The 24,115-nt window shown below is 33.9% G+C and overlaps 2 protein-coding genes and 1 long non-coding RNA gene across 4 annotated transcripts; 2 read left to right on the top strand and 1 right to left on the bottom strand.

Moving 5' to 3' along the window:
• Positions 1 to 7,105: 7,105 nt before the first annotated feature.
• Positions 7,106 to 11,073, top strand: LOC112716798 (protein GAMETE EXPRESSED 3). Of its 2 annotated transcripts, XM_025768799.3 has the most exons (8): positions 7,106 to 7,459; positions 7,773 to 8,019; positions 8,389 to 8,673; positions 8,763 to 8,849; positions 9,218 to 9,250; positions 9,863 to 9,922; positions 9,999 to 10,141; positions 10,333 to 11,073. In XM_025768799.3, exons 1-8 carry the CDS (start codon positions 7,160 to 7,162, stop codon positions 10,738 to 10,740), a joined length of 1,563 nt encoding a protein of 520 aa, XP_025624584.2. In that variant the 5' UTR covers positions 7,106 to 7,159; the 3' UTR covers positions 10,741 to 11,073. The 2 variants fall into 2 exon arrangements, with proteins under 2 accessions (XP_025624584.2, XP_025624585.2); XM_025768800.3 differs by lacking the exon at positions 8,763 to 8,849.
• Positions 10,360 to 11,202, bottom strand: LOC140175910 (uncharacterized). Its single transcript, XR_011866957.1, has 3 exons — positions 11,085 to 11,202; positions 10,591 to 10,681; positions 10,360 to 10,484 (listed from the first exon to the last, which is right to left on the bottom strand). It is a non-coding gene; the product is annotated as an uncharacterized lncRNA (long non-coding RNA).
• A 1,351-nt stretch (positions 11,203 to 12,553) lies between these two features.
• Positions 12,554 to 18,005, top strand: LOC112716800 (uncharacterized). Its single transcript, XM_025768801.3, has 9 exons — positions 12,554 to 12,792; positions 12,888 to 12,993; positions 13,702 to 13,840; positions 14,189 to 14,297; positions 14,377 to 14,513; positions 14,973 to 15,109; positions 15,875 to 15,981; positions 16,223 to 16,350; positions 17,491 to 18,005. The coding sequence occupies exons 1-9, from the start codon at positions 12,748 to 12,750 to the stop codon at positions 17,561 to 17,563; spliced, it is 981 nt and encodes a 326-aa protein (XP_025624586.1). The 5' UTR covers positions 12,554 to 12,747; the 3' UTR covers positions 17,564 to 18,005.
• Positions 18,006 to 24,115: the final 6,110 nt, after the last annotated feature.

Genomic DNA, 24,115 nt, shown 5'->3' on the forward strand with positions numbered 1-24,115 from the left:
TCCACGTGGCTCCACCAGAAGAGCTCATTAGTATAACTTCCCCCTGGCCTTTCGCAAAATGGGGAATGGATCTGCTAGGTCCTTTTCCCCAAGCACCAGGGCAAGTTAAGTACTTAATCGTGGGAATAGATTACTTCACAAAGTGGATAGAAGCAGAACCATTAGCCACTATCACCGCTCAAAGAAGTCGCAGGTTCCTCTATAAAAACATCATCACAAGGTATGGAATACCTTATTCCATAACCACAGATAATGGAACCCAATTCACCGACGCCTCCTTTAGAAGCCTGGTAGCCAGTATGAAAATCAAACATCAATTCACCTCGGTAGAACACCCACAAGCCAATGGGCAAGCCGAGGCGGCTAACAAAATCATACTGGCAGGTTTGAAGAAGAGACTACAAGAAGCAAAGGGAGCTTGGGCTGAAGAGCTCCCTCAAGTACTGTGGGCTTATAGGACAACCCCCCAATCCGCCACAGGAGAAACGCCCTTCCGACTAGTTTACGGCGTAGAAGCCATGATTCCTATAGAAATCAGTGAACAAAGCCCAAGAGTAATTCTCCATGATGAAGTCGGAAATATACAGGGGCACAAAGAGGAGCTCGACTTGCTCCCCGAAGCCCGAGAAAACGCCCAGATAAGAGAAGCGGCACTAAAGCAAAGGATGACTACCAGATACAACAAGAAAGTCATTCGAAGAACATTTGCCTTAGATGACTTGGTCCTAATCAGAAACGACATTGGAGTCAACAAGTCAGGAGATGGAAAGCTCGCCGCAAATTGGAAAGGGCCATACAAAATCAAGGAAGTGTTAGGAAAAGGTTATTATAAAGTAACCGACCTGGATGGCACTGAGTTACCAAGGTCGTGGCATGCTTGTAATATGAAAAGGTACTACAGTTAGAAGCGAACTCTACTCCCTGATGTACTCTTTTTCCAGCTCCATGATTTTTTCCCAAAAAAGGGTTTTTTTCTGGAGAAGGGTTTTTAACGAGGCACCATAGTAGAGGCTAAGGGAAAATATGCTGTCAAGACCCTTAGTAGCAAAAAGGTACCTTCCCGATTAATAAAGATCTTTTTCATCAACATGTTTCTCTTAAATATCCTCCTCTATTTTTATAAGTCTTTCTACGAAACGCGCCGACTTAAGCTCGACAAAGCGTGAAAATCCCATGAACTGACCTAACATGGTCGTCAGGATAAAACGACGAGGTACAAGTCGGTGTAAAGAGGTTATATGAGTTGATCGTATTAAACTCGGAAACTATCCGACTCTCAAGTCGAAAGGAAATCCGAGTAAAGCAAACTCGAAAGAGCTCCGAGTAAAAGAAACCGAGCTCCGAGTAGACGAAAAACGCATCGCAAAAATAACCTAAGTCACAAAAACTCACTAAAGCAAAGTTGAGTACAAAGGATAACAAAAGAGATACGAAAACCTGAAAAGTCTAAAGTTTGCATACAAGCCTTTGCACGAAAAAGGCTCGAGAAAACAATGCAAGCTAACAAAAGGCTTTTCCGAAAAGATCAAACATATTCAAAACAGAAAAGCATGTGCACGCGTAAAGTAACTTAAACCCTTATCCAAAAAAGGGCACCTACTTCGATTAAAAAACCCTTATCCAAAAAGGGCATTTATTTTGTCTAAAACCCTTATCCAAAAAGGGCGCCAAACAGAAATATTTTGTTTACGGCCTTAAAAGGCCGGAAGGAAATTGTTCACAACCACCACAGCAAATAAATAGAAGTTTAAAAAAGGGGGGACCCACAGGCCGGGCCCCCATATAGCCACAAAAATAAAAAAGTCATTTCTTGGACGGAGTAGAGGAATCACCACCACCAGGAGGAACACCACCAGGACCGGGAGGAGGAGCCAAAGAGGAAGTCGGAGCAAGGGTCGAAGAACTCGGAGCATCTTTAGAATGAGGAGGAGACTCTATAATCCTCTGCCCCCGAGTCTTTAGGTCTGACTCGGAAAGGACCTCGGGAGCAGGAGGATCAACAATGGCGCCATTAATCACTACCTTGTCAGGATGTAGTGGAGAAAGGTCCAAGTCGGGGGCTATAACCCTGACCTGCTCCAGGAAAATTCTCCAAGACTCCTCGGCGCCATCAGCGATAGAGTCCTCCAAGTCAGCATAAGCATTCCGAGAGTTCAACAGATCCTTCTTCACCTCCACCATATCTTTAAATAGGCTTTGGTAACTCTCCTGGGCTGCCTTCCTTAGATTTACCTCCATGGTACATTGAGCTCGCAGTTGGCTCTCCTTCTCCCGGAGGACGTCTCTCTCCTTCCTTAACTTATCCCTCTCCTCCTTCAACTCCTCTTGATGCTTTTCAAACAAAAGAAGCCTCTCCTCCAGCTCCGCAACCTTTGAGGCAGTCCCCAAGGAGCTGAGGGGAGTCTTCTCGAAGATATCCAAAAGTTTGCCACAAACTCCCGCCGCCCTAAAGCTCTCCTCGGCCAGAGCGGTAAGGTGGTTCCGAACAGAAGCATCATCCATACTTATAAGAGGATAGATGTTCTTTCGGACGAATGCTTGAGCATCCGCCTTAACACCACCTTCCCAAGAAGGGCCAGACTCTGAAGCCTTGCGCTTCTTCTTCTCCGGCTCGGAGAGCAATTGGGCAGAAGGGAGTGGTCGAGCCAAACTTGAGGAGGAGATGATAATAGGTTGAGAGGGAGTACCAACATTTCTAGGAGGAGGAGGAGGAGGAGGAGGAGAGACGACCGCCTTGCCACCCCCGGACCTAGTCCGGGACTTTGCCTTAGCTTCCTGGACCCTTTGGTAAGCCTCCTGAGCATTCTTTTTTGCCATATCTACAAAAGAAACAACCAAGTCACAAGTCGGTAAAATACAAGTCGGCAAAACACAAGTCGGTAAAATACAAGTCGGTGAAATACAACTCGGAAATAGGAAATGCATGCGCTACCTATGCAAGATTGAACAAAAGTCGACGTCCCCTGAAGGATTTTTCTCGTATCTAAGTATTGAGCCCTCCCCCATGCTTCTCGGAAAAACCCCACAATGGCCGCATCCACCTCGTCTAGGTCATCTAAACCAACCTTTTCACAAGGGGTGGCCGGCAGCCAATAAAGGGGAAAGCGAGGGGAGGAATGCTCGTCCAGAAAAAAGGGGTGGTGACCCTCTACAGCTTGAACTTTGAAGAAGAAATTTTTGAAGTCGTGGAAAGATTCGTCAAAAAGGGTGAAAATCCTCCGACCTTGAATGGCTCGGAAGGATACCCATTGTTGTTTGTTATTTAGCCCACTAAAGGGCTTAGTCATATGGAAAAGATAAAAGAAGATTTTCAAGGAAGTCGGGAAGTCCAGAGCGTGGCTTATAAACTGGTAAATCTTCAAGAAACCCCAGGAATTGGGATGGAGTTGAGTAGGGGCAACCTTACAGTGGTGCAAAACGGATATCTCAAAATCCGAGAAAGGAAGAAAAACACCCAAACGGGTGATCATGCATTCATACATAAAGAAAAAGTGAGGGGCCGCCTCATCAACTCTCCCAAAACAGACCCGGTCTTCAGGACCCGGGATTATCAGTTCATATTTGGGCTCGTCCTCATCCGAAGTACAGAGCCTATGATGAGTACAAAGGTGGGTGATGAACTCAGCGTCAACCAACGGTTCCTCCCCAAGGACCGTATCGTCAACCCACTGAGAAAGAATGTCTACAGAAGCCATTTTTTATATAAAGAAGAAAGTGGCAGAAAACCTACAAAAAGGAAAAAGAAAAAGAAAATAAAAAAATACGGCCACTAAAGAAGAGAGACTCGAAACTAGAATCTACAGGTCAACCTACCTACTCGCAAAACAAAACATGCAAACATAAAGCATGACATGGAAAAAGCAAAACTAACCTTTATCCGAAAATGAAGGTTGGAGAAGAACAGAAGTCTTCGAACACAAGGATGCAGTATGAACAAGATAAGGAGAAAGTTTGAAAGATTGCAGAAACGGAAAATGGAAAGAGAGGGAAAATATTTATAATAAGGGCTAAGGGGCATAATGGTAAAAAGCGAGGCAGTCATTAATGAGACTGCACCGTTACCAAAGCCCTCAATCCCTAAATGATCCCTCAACGGACACGACGCTTGAATTGACGTAACTGTCAGAAACCAAAAGTCGCGAAAATCACGTCGGTTCCCAAGATCCGTGTTCTTTCAAACAAGTCGGCTACGCACCCGAGTTGAATACTTGAACCCAAACTTTAAAGAAAATTTGGGCTCAAGTAGGGGCACTGTTCATACCCTGGCCCAATACAAAGGCCCAGGTCCAACTAAAAGGCCTAACCCAAAGGATTAAAGCCTAGCTAAGCGCGATCTATCACATAAGAAGTCGGTGACATTCACGACTTGGTCTGAAGAGGTCGGATGTGAGATTAGCTGGCAGAGAAACACTCATTCAAACGAGTAACCGCCCCTAAAATCTCTCTAACCGCCTCATAAAAGCCATTTCTTAACCTCCCCAAGATAATGGGGACGGTTACCACCCTAAAGATACGGCACTACACCAACGGTGGTTATTGGCTCACCACTATAAATACACTGACACCCCTCAGGTATCTCCAAGTCCAATACTCTCTAAGACCTGCTTACACTCTTGCTAACTTAGGTATCGGAGTGTCTTTGCAGGTACCACCCCCCATTCCCTCGCGAGCACAAGTCGGACGGAGCCTCCCGAGTTGCGGACCTTTCCAGAGTTCTCCTCCATCACACACTTGGGCCGCCAAACGCCATCCGTATTATCAATCTCCGGTTACCTACCGTAATACACTCTTTATAATAAACACAGTTTTAGCACTAATACTTTTTAATAATAAACATATATTTTTTATTTTATTAATTAAAAAAATAATTTAAATATACAATTAATTAGTAATAATTATATTTTTATATAAATATTAAAAGTGTTTGATGTATGAATAATATTTTAAAAAAAATAACGTTATTAAAATATACATGATAATATCCTATTTTTTTTCAAATTATTCAATTACTGGTTGACTCTCAAAATATAAAAATAGTAGACTTTCACATACCAATCATTAAGAAAATTTCATAAAAAGGAAAGTTTTGCTAATAGATTAAGTATATTATAAAAAAATATTTTATAACAATTAATTTTTTTACGTTTTTAATGTAATAAATACATTAAAAGTATTAAAAAAAATTTATTATTATATTTTTAAAATATTTTTAAAATGTACAAATTATTTAAATAGAAAAACATTAATTAAATATTTTATTGTATTTAATCTACTAATTAAATTTAACTTAGATAATAACAACATAAACATGGCCGTTACTCCAGCAGCAACTCCCATAGCTCCCATGGCGGTTACTTCTTCCTTGTTCTCTTGTGTGTTCTGAGTTCCCTTCCCATGGCGGTTACTATGCCGATGATTCATTTACTTATCTTTGTGTTTGCACTTGCTACATTATCCCCTTCCTCTGCGTACGATCGGCTTTCGAAACCTCTTGTTGGAGATGATGGAAGAATTTATGTTTGTTCCAATAAGAAGCTTTTTGCATTTGAAAGCAATGGTAGCATCTCATGGACCATGCATATAGACTATAAATGCAATGTTGCTGTGGCACCTGTTCATGGAGGTTTTGGCAAGGTTTGTTTCTCGATCTCTCCTCTCGCTGTTGTGTTGTTGTTGTTGTTGCCGCCATTGGCCTTCCCGATTCATGAATATACTGTTACTTGTTTTCAAGATTCTAAATTGTTATTTTTTTTTATAAATTTTACTGAATATTATACACTGATTGTGTTATACTGTTATAGTGTTGTGAACTACAAATACTAAATTGGTTTATTTCATAGTTTTGTTTAATCATTGAATTATTGGATTGGTGTTCTTGAATGATTGAATTGTTTTTGTTATTGTTGTGGTTTGTTGATCTGTTCTAGTCATGGAGATTTTATCGTGAATGAACCAGATGAAGAATATGAATATATGATAATCATCCCTTAAATGATTTACTTTAGAGTTTAGACTTCAATTGTTTATTTCTAGTAATTTGGTATATTCAAGATTTGCATTTCTTTTTTTATAGGTAAATTTTTGTGTTTTATTATTTTGAGCTGCTTAACCGCTAAGCAATCCAGTTGTGATCTGATGGCTGGTCTCTGATTAACACAGTCTAACCATCCCGTTCGATTTGCCACTCTTCATGAATATCTTCTTGAAATTATGTTTTCTGCATAAATGATGAGTTGGAATTACTTGCAGTAACCTATTGTCATGGAATTTATCTGAGTTTTGGATCCATGTATTTTGGTGTTAAACTATTGTCTATTGTAGCAATTGAAAAGTGTCCAACAAACTATGTTTATCATTCCGAATTAGATTTCCTATTTCCTTGAGTTTTAAGTATTTTGGCTTCCCTAATTAGCTAATTTGTTTTTAAGGCATGGGATTCCCAGAAACATGTAAATTGACTCACTGGTATCCCACATGCTAGCTTATTCCAATTAGGCATTCAAACATTTGAATCATGTAGACTTACGGTGGAATATGAATACAAGGAGTTTGGAATCCTCTAAAGTGAGAAAATTAATCCATAATAATTTAATGGAATACCCAAAAAGATTATAATTTGTTGTTGCCTATTGTTGTTATCATTGCTTGATGGAATATGAATACAAAGAGTTTGGATCCTCAATTCAAACTTGTATATACCACTGAGAAAATTGGAGTAAGATGAACACTATTAAGGAAGAGGCACACAAACTTGACTGTGATGATTTTAACACCCCCCCCCCCCCCCCCCAAAAAAAACAAAAAAAACAAAAAAAAAAGAAGGAAAAAAGGGAAATGACCGTGATGTAATATGGAAACGTGACTTTGATGGGATGCAACTGTCATTTGGTGACACATGTGAGATAACATAAAATGAAAAGACACTACATCCAACTCAAAATCTTAAAGTATCAAGTTAATGGGTCTCTCATCTTATAAACTCCTCACTCTTTCATGTTTTCTTCAATGTGGGATTAACTTCAACACTCCTCACACTTGCAACACTAACACTTTTCTCTCTCTTTTTGTTATTTATTAATTTTTAGTTTTCTTTATAGTGCTAGTATTTATTAGTTCCTGCCACTTGCAGATATATTTGATAGCTGATAACAGAATATTAATGGTTAAACTGGAAAACAGTGGAACTTCTGAGCCTGTAGCAGAATTATTCTTTGGTCCAGGACCTGGTCAACAGGTAGAGACTGAAATTATTGGGCTTTCGGTAAGCACATTAACCTCAACAGTGTTTATAAACATCAAGAATCGAGGACTCTTTGCATATAAGTCACATGGACGTTTACTGTGGAGTATTGGACCTGTGCTTTATAAATTTGGCTACCATCAAGGATGCCGGAAAAACATCACTGATTGTTTCTTTGCATCGGTCCCGGTGCTTGATCAATGCGAGGGTAGTATATATGTAAGGCTTACCCATCTATTATTTATTGTAACATTTATTGAAAACCATGGCTCAAGTATGATATACATATTAACAGACGGTTTTTGAAATCATTGCTATGTTGATAAATAAAGTTTCTATGTCTGCTTAATCTTGGATATAATAGACAGTGACAAAAAAAGCTCTATGTAAGACTCCTACATATACTACTCTAACTATATCTAATATTCAAACTTATTTCTATTAATTGGGTCAAACCCAATTGTATTCATCACATTGATATCCCTGGATTAATGTGACTTCTTTGAAGTGTTTATGTCTTTTATATTTGCAGATCTCAAATACAGAAGGGCAGCTCTATTGCTTGTCTATTCGCGGCCGTCACTTTAGATGGATACAGGATTTTAGTTATTTAGACAGAAATTTCACCATCACCGCCGGGAACAATGGTCGTTTGTATGTAACAGTTCCTGTGAGGGCTCTTTTATTGGCTGTAGATGTCTTTTCAGGTAATGTCTTGTGGCAGAGAAGTATTGGCCCATTAAGCAAAGCTGACTCTGTACCCGTAGTAGATTCTAATGGTAAGTTTTAACTTTTAACCTATAAGGCTTACTAATTGAAGATACTGTTTTATTGTCAATCACGGTTTGTTTATATGGGTCTCTCAATTAGTAAAGGATCAATGTTATGCAAACATATATGAAGATTTTACTAAGAGAAGTTAGGATTATACTAATTGAACTGATGCTTTCCAAGATCTTACTCTCTTTACAATAGTCCTTTAATTTTCACTTGTATCCATCAGAACATTTTCGGCATGATAATGCAGTATCCATCTTCCCTTGTACTCGCCCCTAGTATCTTTAAACTTTTCAAACAATCAGAAATATCACACAACCAATTATCTTAGTTTATAAACTTACATCATTCAAGCACATTTTTCGCAACAGGATGGGTGTCTATTGGTTCATTGGATGGATTCCTTTACTCATTTTCACCAACTGGGGATCTTAAGAAATTCTCAAGAAGAAATACAGATAACTATGTGATTCAAGTTGGTTCTTTTCTTGATTGCTCTGGATTTGCTGTCTATACTTCACAGATAGAGATGGAAGGAAAAGTTAGCCACACTGCTGGTGAATTCACCACTGTTTCAGCAATTCGACCGAAAGTTGCATTGTTAACTATGTTAGTTCCTGCAACTGGATCTATCTATTGGTCTGAAAATAATCCTGGTACCTGTCCTCTTTGTTCCTTCATCATAACCCTTGGTATTGGAAATAAATTTGCATAGACTGTAATTTTGAGTGGTTGATTCAAATAGGTCAACTTACAACTTCATTATACAAAAGCGATCTAAGTCAGTTTTTAGTAGATGAGGAGATTCTTCTTGCTTTCCTTGCTGCCTCAAGTAAGAGTTCCCAAGCTTAATAGTTGTGTCTTTTGAGATCATTGAGTGAGTGGTACACTGACACTTAACATTCAACAATCGTGGCTGCTCATATGAAGATATCTTCACTTGAAGATGATAGCTAAGATGTGAATATGTGTTAAGTAGTTTAGTCAATCATGTGAAACTATTTAATATTGTCAGCTATCATCTTCAGATGAAGCATCTTTATGTGAGAATATTGGTTCCCAATAACACTTTCAAGTTGAGCTTGTTGGATTTCACAGAAGTTTTCATTTAAGGGCTCAACTGGGAATTTTACTTCTTGTGGCTAGTGCAATTATTTGAATGTAAATGTACTGATGGCTTGGTCCCAATATATAATGCAGAGACTGGCAACCTACTGCAATGCCGTACTACAGGTCAACATCTTTTCTACACTTTCTCTTACATAAATAAGCAGTTTATTTTATGACTAATATAAATAACTTGTCTGAAATGTTGCTTATATGATCGATCTTTGATCCTTAAATGTCTTGTTATCAACTCGCTAAGCATGTCAGCCATTTTTTTTCTTGATTTCTGTATTATAATGTAATCACCAACCCTGGCTTGGTAGTCATAAATAGTAAAAGACCCCTTTGAAGTGACACAAGTTCTGATTTTGAATCTAATGTGGTACATTTTGCTAGATAGATACACACACTGGTGATTCTAACATTCAGTTTAGCTGCAAGAAATATGAACTCTATGGTACCAAGGCACTTTCAGAAACCTAAACCATTTTGTGTCTTTAGATTAACCAAACTTGAAATTTTTGTAATTGATTTCTCCATTACAATATATTAAATATTCGGCATTAGAAGGCTTTTTTCTGAGTGAAATTCAAACACATTCTGAATTCTTCAGAGTCCTAAAACTAACTGATTTCACTGAAAGATTATTCTTAGTCCCCTCGGTTAATTTGACCATTTTTTCTTGTTAAACAATGATGCAATGGTTTTTCTAGACATTTTTTTTTTATCATTTTCCAGGTCAGAAGCTTGCATCAAGCTGCTCACAAGCAAGAACCAAGCTTGTCAGCATCTACATAGGTGATGTTCAACTAAGCAAAATTGACAAGACTGTACAAAATTCGAAAACTGAATACGGTCTTAATCATTCTTGCAGGAAATGAAAGGGTGATAGCATTGTTTCTGCTCTTTGAATCAACTGTTTTGGCAATACTTATTGGACTAGTAAGATTCTGCTGTTCATTCTGGGCGAAAAAGAAGCTTCAAGACCAAGGCCTTGGAGGTTTCCTTGCCAAGCGGGTAAGCTTCCTATCTTCGGCTTAAATAACCTTTACATCCTTGGAACTTTCCTACTCTTAAATAATTTTATTTTCTGTTTTGATAGTAGAAAATTTACAAGTGTTGGTTTTGGTCTCTGCTGTTAATTTGCTTTGCTAAATATTGACGTAGTAGACAACTCCTCCTTCCCTTGCTTTTTCTTCACCTTTCAGTGCTCTCTTCAGCTCAAAAAGAAAGCATTGGACAGGACAATTACCGAGCTTGAGCGAAAAGCCGCAGAGGAAGCAGCAGACAGAGAGGTTTTAGATAAACTGGTTGATATGTCAAAAGAAAGGGAAGGCATTCAGAGGAAGCTATCAACCACCTACAGTTTGGGGAGGGATAAAAGTGATTCACATGCAAGATCTATTCTTCCTTTACAAAAAGGAAAAACAAAAAGCTACTCGTTCCAAGGGACACGGGGCAAGAACCTGACAATGTTCCACACAATGAGTGACACATCTTCCAGCGAAAGCAGCTATGAAGGTGAGACCAGCATGCTTGGCAATAAGGACTCATCAACTAAGGCAAAAACAAAGGCACTGATGATGGAAGATAGTTCAAGTTCAAGTTCAAGTTGAGGTTCAAGTAATGAGAAATTTCGAAGGAGTCTGCCTTAGGAGAAACTATTAGAATTTAGAACTAACACGGGCAAGGAGAGTTTATGCAGAAAGCAGAGCAGCAAGCACATGTTTGAATGGAACATAAAGCTTGTTTTGCAATAGTAGTACCAATTCTGGTTGTTTCACTATGACATAATTCTGTAGATAACTTTCTGTGTAGTAATTTGTTTTAAAAATAATCATATGTATATGTTTCTAAAGACAGTGAAAATAAAAATATGTTTCTAAAGAATGATATTTTGATAATGAATTTAAGAAAGAGTTGAGGATTAGAAATTTTAATCTCATAAACTACATCTTACCTTTCAGTTTCTTATACAGCAATTCAGCTTTTTAAGGTGCAACTTGTAAGTGTATATTTTGTCCTTTCTCAAATGCCTTCTAAACATGAATGATAAGTTGTTTGAAAGGATGAAAAATGAAGGAGGATTAAATAGATTGTATGATATATTAATATGAAATGACAAGGATGAGATAAGATGAAGAATCAGATGAGACAGAGAAGGAAAAGGAGATTTGATTAAAATCAAGTTGTCTAATGTAAAAAATATTTTATACGATAAAGAGCTAATGAAATTGTGCTTACTTGACACAACTATAAGCATTCTCAATAGTAAAATATAAGGCAAATCAAATACTGCTTTCTAAAATATATACACTATATTGCCATTATATTATTAGATTAAATCTTATACAGCAATTCCGTTTTAGAAGGTGCAACTTGCAAGTGGATATCCTGTCATTTCTCAAATGCCTCTCAAGCATGAACAATAAGTTGTTATAAAGGATAAGAGATGAAGAAGGATAAATATATTGGATTATGAAATGGAAGGATGAGATGAGATGAGATGAAGTAGGATAAGGAGATTTGATAAAAATCTAATTATCCAACGTAAAAGGTGTTTTATAAGATAAGGAACCATAAATACTAGTTTAGTTTCTAAAGTATACACTATGCTACTATTCAAAAGGAGGATATTTTGATATTGTATTTAAGAAAGAGTTGAGAATTAGAAATTTTCATCTCATAAACTACACCTTACCAAACAGCTATACACTCACACACACTAAATATTCTATCACAACCCAGCGATTTGAACCTGGGATGTGGTTATTATGAGGCAAAAATATATTGACCATTGGTACAATGTCTCCATCACAATTATCCTGTCAACTGTTATAAACTCCTAATTAGGGATGGAAGTAGGTCGAATTGTTCAACGGGACTTGTAGTTCGGTTCGTTTTATTATACAGATTAGATTTTAACTTTTTATAAAGTCTATTAGTTAATAAAATCAGTCTGTAGGCTTTTAAAGCCTACAAAACTGCTGGACTGCTAGTCAAAATATTTTAAAAAAATAAATTATTTTTAATTTAAACATTTAATTATTCACTTATATTAAACACAAAACAAAATTTAAAAAAGTTTATTAGTCAATATTAATTAAGATTATAATTTTTTTATTAAAAAAAGTTTATAAATTATAAGTAGAATTATGATATGTGGTTAATAATTGATGTATAAATAAATTATGTTTTATAAATTATTTATTATAAATTTTAAAATATATATAATGTCAATTTAAAATATTTTAAATTTATTGTTTTGAGTTATAATTCACATAACAGACTTTTTAAATAAATTCGTAAACTTGTCCGATTCTAAACAGACATGACTCAAGCCTATAAAAATTAACCGAGATAAACTTAGACCATATATTTATAATATGAATCAGGCTGGTTAAAATTAAAGTCCGACTCGACTAGGCCGGGGGAGAGAAAATAATATTAGGGCCAGCCCATGTTTCTGTGTTTCACTTTGTACTCTTCTGATCCCGACCCAAAAATAAAAAGAAAACCGTAAATCCGTTGTTGGTTGGGGTCTTGAATTTCTCCCTCCCTTCATCCCATTAAGACTCGAGAGCTCCGAGCATCACGGAAGCCGCAAAAAAGGTCAGGTTTTGATGGATTACAACAACAAACTCGTTCTTGCTCCCATGGTTCGCGTCGTGAGTTTCCCTTCCTTCTCTCTCATTACTTATAATATAAATTAACTATCATTATAATTAATTAATTAATTGATTAATCAATTAATTACTGTTAGGGCACTCTTCCATTAAGATTACTAGCTGCTCAATATGGTGCAGATATCACTTATGGCGAGGAAATCATTGATCATAAGATCCTCAAGTGTGAACGACGAGTCAATGGTACATCAATTAATCTTTGAGTTTCGCATCATTTCATCAGTTTGGAATTATTTTGGTACTTGAAAATTGTGGTTTTTTTTTGTACATCTAGGTTTTTAGAACTTAGTCTGGAAGGTTTTAAACGAATGAGAACACGGCAGAAGTCTAAATTTTTTTTATTCTATTTTAAATGCATGAACATTTGATTGTTGAATATGAAAAGTTGTAGCATATGAAGTAGATTTTGTAGTCATGTAGATTTGAGGGAAAGCTTTTACGAAATGAGTATCACGATTAGAAATTTGAAGACTGTTTTTTGTTCATATCATACATCTGGGACTGGCAATACTTTTGTTTTTTGTTCTTGCACAGTTTATCATCACTATATATGTGTACTAAGTCACTAACAAATAAAATGATTTAAGGCCTGCCATTTCCCTATGTATTCCATTTGAATCAATATTTTATAACTGATAGCAAATACGATAACGGCAACCCAGCGCTTTTGCCCTTTGTTGGGTTTTGGTTACTTTTCATTTCTGGTTTTTTATTTTTCTGGATGATAACTGATCGTTGAATATTTTGATTTCTTTTTTTCATATTTCCATATTAATGTTCATAGAGCTTTTGTTTATTGATTTTTATTGTGGCTACAAAGTTATGCAGAAGATTTGTGGATATCCAATCATGCACTTATTTAGTTTGGTTTTCCTTTATCTTCTTGATCAGAACTCATTGGAACCACTGATTTTGTGGAGAAGGGGACAGAAGGTGTTGTTTTTAGAACCTGTGATCAAGAAAGAAATCGGGTTGTTTTTCAAATAGGGACTTCTGATGCTGTGAGGGCCTTATCTGCTGCACAATTAGTGTAAGTTAATGGTACCTGTGGGTTTCTTATTCTTGGTACTGAAGTTGATAAAAATAAAAAAATCAAAAGTTGTGTTCATATAATCATATATCATATTAAAGCATTGCAATCTTAATTATTGCATGATTTGTAGGAGGAAGATATTTTATCTCTACCAATTCCTAATATATCATCTGAAAATGCATAAATTTCTAAGTTGAAGTAGATTATATTTTCATTTGGAACATGCTAAACTAGATCAACATGTGTCTTTTCTAACATCCAACAAATGATTAAAGGAAGAAATAACATTATTTTTCATCGTCTTACTTTTTATGTTTACTTAAGTTTCTTGGGTGTGGGATGCAGCGCTAAGGATGTTGCTGCAATAGATGTTAACATGGGTTGCCCAAAGTCATTTTCTGTCCATGGTGGCATGGGTTCTGCCCTGTTGTCCAAGCCAGATCTTATTCATGATGTAAGTCTTTGTAATCTATAGTTCTAATTGTAATTCTGCAAATTTTTGTTTTAAAAAATTCATCCTCATTACAAACCAGATCTTGACGACATTAAGGAGGAATTTGAGCACACCAGTAACCTGTAAGATTCGACTTCTAAAATCACCCAATGACACGGTGGAACTGGCCAGGCGAATTGAGAAAACTGGTGTTTCTGCTCTTGCTGTCCATGGAAGGTAAACCATTTGTTTCCTTTGGGAACCTCTACCTGCCTATGTAATGTCTGAGGATATGTTTGTGATTTGGAATTTTGTAGTGGAAGGAGACGAAGTGAGGGCTTGAAGAGTAAAGCGGAGTCCATTTTACTCTTAATTCCCTTCTCTTTCCTCCCTTTCCCTCCAAAACACAAACTAAGAAAGTTATCATTCTTAATCACTCAACGACCAAGACAGTCAGAATTATCTAGTTAGTTATAATGGAAATTGTGATGCTTTAAAATGTGGGGATATTTTATAATGGAAATTGTGATGCTTTAAAATTTCAAAAGTGACATAGGACATATGTGCTAACAATTAAAAGCAAACACACCACAAATGGTGCACAATTTGATGAGGAAACAAATATGACAATCAATTTATCTTTGTTTGCACTAAAGATGCCTTATACCTTATTTTTTCTTTTAATCTATTTACCAGAAAAGTCCCAGATAGGCCCAGGGATCCTGCTAAGTGGAGTGAAATTGCTGATATTGTGTCAGCATTATCTATTCCAGTTATAGCAAATGGTGATGTATTTGAGTACAACGATATCCAGCGTATCAAATCTGCTACAGGTAGCTGAAATGAATTCATAAAATGTTGACTAATATAACTCTGGTAAAAAGGCATTTTCTTTGACTTAGTTACAAAAAAACTCTGGTATGACATGAAAAAAAAAAAGAAAAAAAAAGAAAAAATAGGAATTAATAAAAATAATAAAAAAAGGTTGATTGCGCTTTACCCCCCTTTGAATTATATGTTAGGTGCTCTTTAGTGCGTGGACTTTAAAAATGTGCAAAGAAAGAACTCCCTCAGCTTTCCCATACATGCAGATTGATCATATTGGCAATTTTCAGTTTTCCACATTGTTAACAAGGTTTAGTGGCGCATTTATGAAAGGCCCAGGGATTCATTTGCATATTTGCAAAGTTCAGGGGGCTAAAATGTAAACGGGGTAAAGCTTAGAGCGGGTAAATTGTAATTATCCCTAGAAGAAAAGGATGCAAATGGACTATTAAGCCTTTTGTAGATGGTTTGGCTGAACATCAGACTTAATAGCTTAGGTATTTCATACTACAAGCATAAAAGTTCTAGGAGAGGACCAAATATTTTAAAATTTTGGTACAAAGAATTTGAAGGTTTGGGTGTCCCCCGTATTTCATAGAAAGCCTTGAGAAAGTAACTTTTTTTAATCTAATTTTCTGGGGAAATTCCTTTCCTATTGTTTGCCACGTTTTGTTTATAACATGTAACAACAGTTTTTATTTGCATTGATTTCTGTCATTATAAACTCGCTACTTGTTCATTCATATTAAATTTTAAGTATGACTTTGCATAAGGTGCCGCATCGGTGATGGTTGCTCGAGGCGCTCTCTGGAATGCTTCCGTATTTTTGCCTGAAGGAGAACTTCCTTATGAAGATGTGAAAAGAGAGTATCTCCGGAAGGTAATGTTGTTTCTTTGTTCTATATTATCCACAATTACACACTTGGGAACCTTCTATTATTTTCCTTGAGAAAGAGTGATTGTGTTGTGTATATGTAGTTTTAAGACTCTGTGTTGTTATTCTATTTGCCTTGTGGAGTTTTCATTTTAGAGAAATGGTTTTACAAATTCTCATATTGGTGGATGGTTTTGAGCTTGTGTGTATCATGCTATTAACTATAAAATGTTGTTCTTGATTTCAGTGCATCTTGTGGGATAATGATCTGAAAAGTACCAAGCAAACAATAAAGGAAATGATAATGCATTATTCTTGCCTAGAGTTCCCTGAAGGGAAGGCTGTGAACAAGTCAGAGTCTATGGCAGATCTAGCGTAAGTTTGCTTTTCTTTTTATTTTCTTGTTTTCATGCCGATTGGCTTCTGAACCATACTTTTGTTCAATTTTATGACTCTTATCAGATTTCTGTGTCTTTTCAACAAGTGTCATTTGCAAATATATGTCTGAGACATTTCAGATACAACACTCATATGATACATGTGTCTTTCATGTCCAATTGTATCTTAAAAAATATTTTTCCGGACACCCCTAGACACATTCAAATATGACCGTGTGTTGATGTTTTATTCTTTGCCTATTTTCTTGAAATAATGTGTATCATTAATTATTAATATAAAAATTATCTAAAATACTTCATATAATTGAAAAAGACATTAAAACAAATAAAAAAGGTGCAAGTTATGGTATTTATAGTTATGGCGACCGCACAATTTTAGCCACACTTAAAAAGTGTGGGTAAAATTAAAAGTGTTTTTTATTGTTTAACAATGCTTTTTAATTTGAAAAATAAAAATGAAAGGTGATAAATGTATAAACGTGTTACTTTAATTTTAGTAATACTTTTTAAATATTGCTGAAGCTGTTTAGCCACCATAGCCACGTAGCCTAGACATGATAGATTCCACCTAAAAAAATTAGTTTGTAGTTTTGTACTTTATATTATTAAAATACCAAGTCATTATTATAATTTATTTAAAAAATCTTTATATTTTATATGTATGTTGTATCCCTGACTCTCACAATAAATTGAAATTAGTATGGTGCTGTCTAGTGTCTCTGGTATAATCATGCTTCATAGGTCAAAACCCTTGAACATTATAAAACATGAAAATTTTCAAGTGTACTGGTATACCGGTGTTTCAGTGATTTTTAACCGTTGATCTTAATTATAAAAAGTATATATAATATATATAATTAAGATCAACGGTTAAAAATTACTGAAACACCGGTGTACCGATATACTTGAAAACTTTCCTATAAAACAAGGTTCTAGGCAAACTCTGGGCTTACCAAGATTGCTGAAAATCGTCCTTGCTAGCTATTAGCTGCTAGCTTCCGAGAAAGGGTGGAAACTGGAAACAAATCTGTCTTTGTTTTTGGGTTAGACAAACACACGAGTACATGACAGCTTTCTTCTGGTTTTTCTTACGATGTTGCATTGTTTGTTATTGCAGGGAACTTTATGGACAGGAAGAGTACTATCAGTTTGTCTGTAAAACCAGATTTGATGTTGATGGATATAGATAATGTTATTTTTTATGCTCAAATGTTTTAGCTGAATGTCGATTGCCCTGGTTTAGTGCCAATTCTTTTTGAGAAGTCACTTGATAGGAGATTTTCACAGCTCGAGATCAAGTCATTGTTTTATAGGCAAGGAAATTTATTTTGGCCTGGATAAAGATAAATTATATTATAGCGTCCATGTATGTAACTTTAATATTTTCTCCATTCCATTGTAATTTTAGTTTTAGTTGACAATTGGATTTTCTCTTTATAGTAAATTATGAACACTTTTTTCTTTCTTTTTTTTTTTTTTGAGAGAAAAAGGAAGAAAAAGGGGTGGGGGGTTAGGGTAACTAGAAATTGATTTGTTTCTCTGGTTGATCAGTGTAATTTCTTGTGGGGTAATTATACTTCAGTATCTTGTTATATTTAAGTATCAAAGTTCTTACTGATACACTTTATTTCAGTGGCATCTTCAGCATATTATACTCTAAGAAAAAGTTTACAAAATTAAGAATCTAAAAGGTTTATGAAAGTTTGGATGGGTTTTGTGTTTATTTAATTGAGTGTTTGTTAATCAAAATTTAAAAAGTTCAATTGTCTAAATCCATTTCATCTATTAATCTAATATGTTGTATATTATTATAATAGAAATATTTGGTAACCAAAATAAATTAACTAAAAATAGTTAAAATTTATTTTATTTAGTATTTATTAATTGTTACAATAATTAATAAAATATTAAATAAAATACGTTCTGATTTTTTTTTCTTCTTAGCATTACCGTTATTATAAATGACATGAATTTAAACCTAAATACTCTAAAATACTTGAGATAGAAAACCAAAAACATCAACTAATTGAACAGCTAATACTAGTGTAATAAAACTACTAATTTTTTTCTAGAAAATTTGAGGGGGGCATTGTCAAAACAAAGATCTGCCCCCTAAATTTACGTGGTGTGCTCGGTAAATATGTGAAAAGAAAAAAACCCTAGACATTATTATTTGATTTATTTCTTACGTTCTTTATATGAAAGCTTGGTAGGCCAAAATAACTTAAAAGAATAGAAGCTAGGCAAAGTATTCAATGACTAAGGAAGACACTCTCAAACGAAATTTATGAGACCTTTACATTTATAATTTGCAAAAAATGAAATATGTATGATCACAATATTAGATACCCCCAAGCATTATTCCATCAAAACTTTGACAACTTGCAAATCAACATGTATCTTGATAGAGAATATGTATAATTTTATTATATTGCAATTGTTTTACTTTTTTTTTTTCGGCTTAAGTAAATTTCATCACTCTTTATTAAAAAAAAACAACATATTAACTCCATAGAAAAAAAAACAATTAATTTTTAAAAGTCCTTACATACATCCAAGAGAAAGTAACTAGGGTAGCGTTTGTTTTCGGAGACAGGACACAGAGACATGGACAGCACATCTTTAAAAAGCGTTTGGAAGCAAAGACATGGACACTGAACATATTGTCTCTGGGACAGTTTTTTATACTTTTGTGTCCACTCTTTTACGAAGGACAATGATGGACACGGGATTTGGAAAAGGGACACGGACTGTTTTTATGAATTTTTTTCTTTTTTGTCCATGGTGCTATTTTTTATTATTCCACTGTTACCCCTTCTTATTTTTTCTATTTTGCATTGTTCTCATAAAGTGCTTTTTTTTTTCTCGATGCTCTTTTTCTATTTCTACGTTTTCCTTCTTTCTATTTTTTTCTTTAGGTACTTTCTCTTTTTTATAGAAATTTTTATTGGATTGGCTAATTTCTTTTTTCTTATCATTCTTACTTCAACATCATTTTAACCTTATATTATATTATTTGATTTGTAATAAAAATAATAACACAAATAATTAGTTTTGAGACTTTTAAAAGATAAATATTATAAAGATAAAATTGATATTTTAAAATGTTAAAAAATAATTTATAAATTGTAATTGATTTTATATAATTTAAAGAAAAATTAATTTTTTGAAAAGAAAAATAAAATTTTAGATAAAAAAAAATTAGTTTTCTAAATAAAAATAGATTTTTATGTACAAAAATTAATTTTTTTCCATGTAAAAATGGATTTTTTTGTAAAAGTGATTTTGTATTTAAAATTAATTTGGCTTATTAACCTAAGTGAAATTTTTTATTAATCAAACTCAGATTTATTTTTTTTGTTAATATTAACCATATGTATTCTTACATATTAATAATAAATTTTAAAAAAAAATTATATTTATAAATTTTATTTTAATATAAATACTATTATATAATTTTTTATTAAAATTTTTGACTGCTTCAAATATTTTTTTTAAGTTTCTACTGTCTGTACTCCTATGTACTCTCATTCTTTATTAAATTAGTTTATATTAAAAAATTTGGAATCACATGGCTATTTTAGTCATTTCATATAATATTTTAGTCTTGTCCATATGTATCCAAACATAATACTGGACATTACATTAGTGTCATATCCATCGTATCCAAACACGATACACAAAATATAATTTTTAATGTCTCTGTCATATTGTCTTTGTTTTAGTGTCCTGTTCTGTCGTGTCTCTACAAACAAACACTACCTAGTATATTAGAAATCAACTCATCTTTGTAAAAGATTTGACACTATATTTAAAATTTTAAAGCCACTGTCAATTACCAATCCCCAAACATAAACACACTAATGGGTCTACCTCTCACCTTTTTCTTTACCAGGGCTAGCATACTTTCTTTTTCTTTTTCTTTTTTATAAAAACTAAAATAAAAATCATAAATTACAAACTTTATAAGCACTACTAGATAGAATGATAGGCTCTAATTTAAGTTAACATTTACAGAAATTATCCTAATTATTTTTGTGGTTAAGTAGGGTAGAGTAGCTAGCACATGGCCAAAACAGGATCTATGCGCTCTAAAAACCACTAAAAAAAATATATTTATAGACAAATTAAAGGTACATCCAGTCATCTATCAAGGGAAGGCTAAAGCCAGAGAAAAGTTTAGCCGGCAAATTGGCTTTAATTTCTCACATGATATCTACTTTTCCCACTTGAAAATTTAGATTCTCCTATAAACTCAAAAAAAAATTTGCCAAACATTTATACAACAGAATAACAAAGTCTCATTTTGTTAGGTAAATTACATAAATCAAACAATATTATTGTATTTTATTATATATTATTTTTATATTAATTTAAATCTTTCGTTAATTTTTATACAACAATAGTCGATAAAAAATAAAAAAATGCACTATAATTGTATATTTATATAGAATTTGAACATTAATTTTTTATTTAATTTTATTATTTATTATTTAATTGTTGGTTAAAATTTTTTTTTCTAGCCAAACCTGATTGAGGTCACTCATTATGTCCTTTTCACTTTAAACCCAAAGTCTTTGTCTGCTTTTATGGTTTTGTATCGTACTTCGAAATAGTTGAGATGCATGATTGTGTTCCATACAGGTCAATCACCTTTTAATTAATAGGTACCTGATTTAGAATTTCACCATTTCCACACCCCAATTCACACTTTGTTGAGCTATGCCTATAAATCTATAATACATAGACTTGTTTATTATGCTCATGCATGTCCACATCATGTCAAATAAATATGGATAATTAACAACCAGGTCGAGGTTCCCATATATTCATCTCAAAAAGGATATGATAAAGTAGTATGATATTTTGGGTGGGTTAAAAGTGATAAATATTTTGGGTTTAATTTGAGTTTCTATATAGAAAAATAAATTATCTTTGTTGAAAGAATATTATTATATCCCAGTTCAACTCAATAGAATAGGTTTAGATTTTAAACTTTTAGAATATATTATGGTCCATGCATGCATGGGGTAATTCTAAAGTATTATCCCATGAATATGCTAAAATGACTGAAATATAATGAAGAAAGGCTTTGATTTTCATGAAAGTTGATCCAGTTCCAAATTGAGATTATCTTCCAAATCTCCTAATTTGGCCCCCAAAAAAGGAAATGTGACATTATATCCAGGGGTGGCAAGCGGGGAAGTCCGTCCCGCCCCGCCCCGCCTAGTGAGACGGTCCCAGAATCCCAACCCGCCTCGCCTAACGGCGGGCTGGCGGGCCGGCGGGTTAAGCCCGCCAAATATCCTCTTTTTTTTTTTACTTTTAAATATTAAATAATATATATAAAGACATAAAAAAATCTCTTTTATTTTTTATTTTTAACTATTATAATTTCTAAAAGTATAAACAAATTATAATTTTTATATTCACAAACACTAAAGTCTTTGTAATTATAAATATCTAATAAACATAATTATAAACTAAGTTTTCATCCAAAACATAATTATAAATATTGTTCCCAAAGCAAAATAAATATAATCCAAAACATAATTATAAATATTGTCTCTAAAACAAAATAAACATAATCCAAAACACTCAATTTTCATCTTCATTCTCTTGTAAGTTGGGTTGGAAAAAGTTGGGTTTTGGTAAAAAATATTGTAAAAATACTCTCTTGCTAAAAAAACTAAGCCCAGCGAGAAAGCCCGCCCCGCCCCGCCAAAGCCCGCAGTTTAAGCGGTGCGGATTAAGCGGGCTTTTGCTATTTGGCGATCCCAATTTTCCAGCCCAGTCCGCCTTTTTTGGCGAATTACGCGGGCCGGCCCGGCAGATTCAGGCCCGTTTGCCACCCCTAATTATATCCTATTTATATCAAAGCGAGGTGAGCAAATTTAGTTATTACTCGACAATTTTTAAATGTAATTTGTGATTTTTTAATCTCTTTTCAGTGTTGCTGGTTATAGCAAATATTATTTTTATATTAACTGATTATTAATTTATTAGTAATGTTCTGGACAATAGCATTTCGAGAATTCGATTAAGTGAGAATATTATGTTATTGGCTCATTAGTGGCCAAAGATAAATCATTAAAATGAATAAAATTAGGAAAAGTATATGTAAAAAAGAAAATATTAAATATATTGAATATTCAATTCAATAGATATTCGGGTGATTATGTTCATTATTTTTAATTAAATGGTTATTTCTTTTGATTCGATTTACTCATGTACAATTAATAATGGTTAGATGTTCACATAGTTATCCTAATATTAAGGTTTAAGAGATAATTTAGTTATTTGGGGTAGAGTATTTTTTTATTTTATTGGGTCAATTTTAAAACCTATTATTCACATTATTTAAAAAAATTATTATCTACTTAGCAAAACCCATAAAATTATTATCTCGCAAAACTGTTAGCTTATGACATTAAAACGTATTTTAAAGACAATAAATACCTAAAGTTATATCAGAGATATGTAATAAAAAAAAAAAAAGAAGAACTCATGAAGTAAGATATAATTCGCTATAGTTACTAAAAAAATTATTGGCTTCGGTATTGTTGTGATAAAAGTGGATGACCATGGACCACGCAAGGCTTAGGTGGATTTCATTCTCAAGACTAAATGAATCCATTTACAAGACAAATTGAAATAAATGAAAGTTGAAAGTGGTATCATTCTTCATGTATAAATAGCAAGCATCCTCGTATGCTTTTACACAACAATAACAACAGAACAAAAATATTATTCTTCCTTCCTTTTCATACAAATAAATCAATCCTCTTTTATGTTGCAATCAAATACCCTTCTCCTTATATTACTATTACAATTCTTTCTCTTCTTTTATTTTATAAGTATTTTAAATTCTATTTTCTATTACTCTTTACATATAATATTAATAGCAATATTAACCATCTTTATTATATTGAGATAGTATCAAATGCAAATCTCTCTCTCTTTATTTTTAATACTTTTTCTTATCTTTGTATATATATACAATACAACATATAATATTATTATTATATATATAATAATTATTGAGCTAATTATATTAATAATAGAGTCTTCTATTTATACATCTTTATTATATATATATCTTTTATTTTACAACACGTTATCAGCACGAGACTCTGATCAAATCTTTAGGAAGACTCAGGTAATATTTTCATTATGTCGAAGCTCTCTCATCTCGAATTCAATACTCTTGATATATCTGGAAACAATTATTTATCATGGATATTAGATGTTGAAATCCATCTTGATTCAATGGATCTTGGAGATACCATTAAGGCTGAAAATAATGCATCCCAAAAGGATAAAGCTAAAGCCATGATTTTTCTCCGTCGTCATCTTGACGAAGGATTGAAAAATGAATATCTCACATTAAAAGATCCTGCAGATCTTTGGAAAGACCTCGAAGAAAGGTATAATCATCAGAAAATGGTGATACTTCCTTAGGCCCGATATGAATGGACGCACTTGCGTTTACAAGATTTTAAATCTATAAATGAATATAATTCTGCAATGTTTCGAATCACCTCACGAATGAAATTATGTGGGGAAAAGATATCTGATCATGATATGTTGGAAAAAACTTTCTCAACCTTCCATGCCTCGAATGTGCTCCTGCAGCAGCAGTATCGAGAAAAAGGGTTTAAAAAATATTCTGAGTTAATTTCTTGCCTTCTTGTTGCCGAACGCAACAATGAGTTGTTATTGAAAAATCATGAAGCGCGCCC

Source organism: Arachis hypogaea, chromosome 10, assembly GCF_003086295.3.
Source record: "Arachis hypogaea cultivar Tifrunner chromosome 10, arahy.Tifrunner.gnm2.J5K5, whole genome shotgun sequence".
In the NCBI taxonomy this organism is placed as follows: domain Eukaryota; kingdom Viridiplantae; phylum Streptophyta; class Magnoliopsida; order Fabales; family Fabaceae; genus Arachis; species Arachis hypogaea.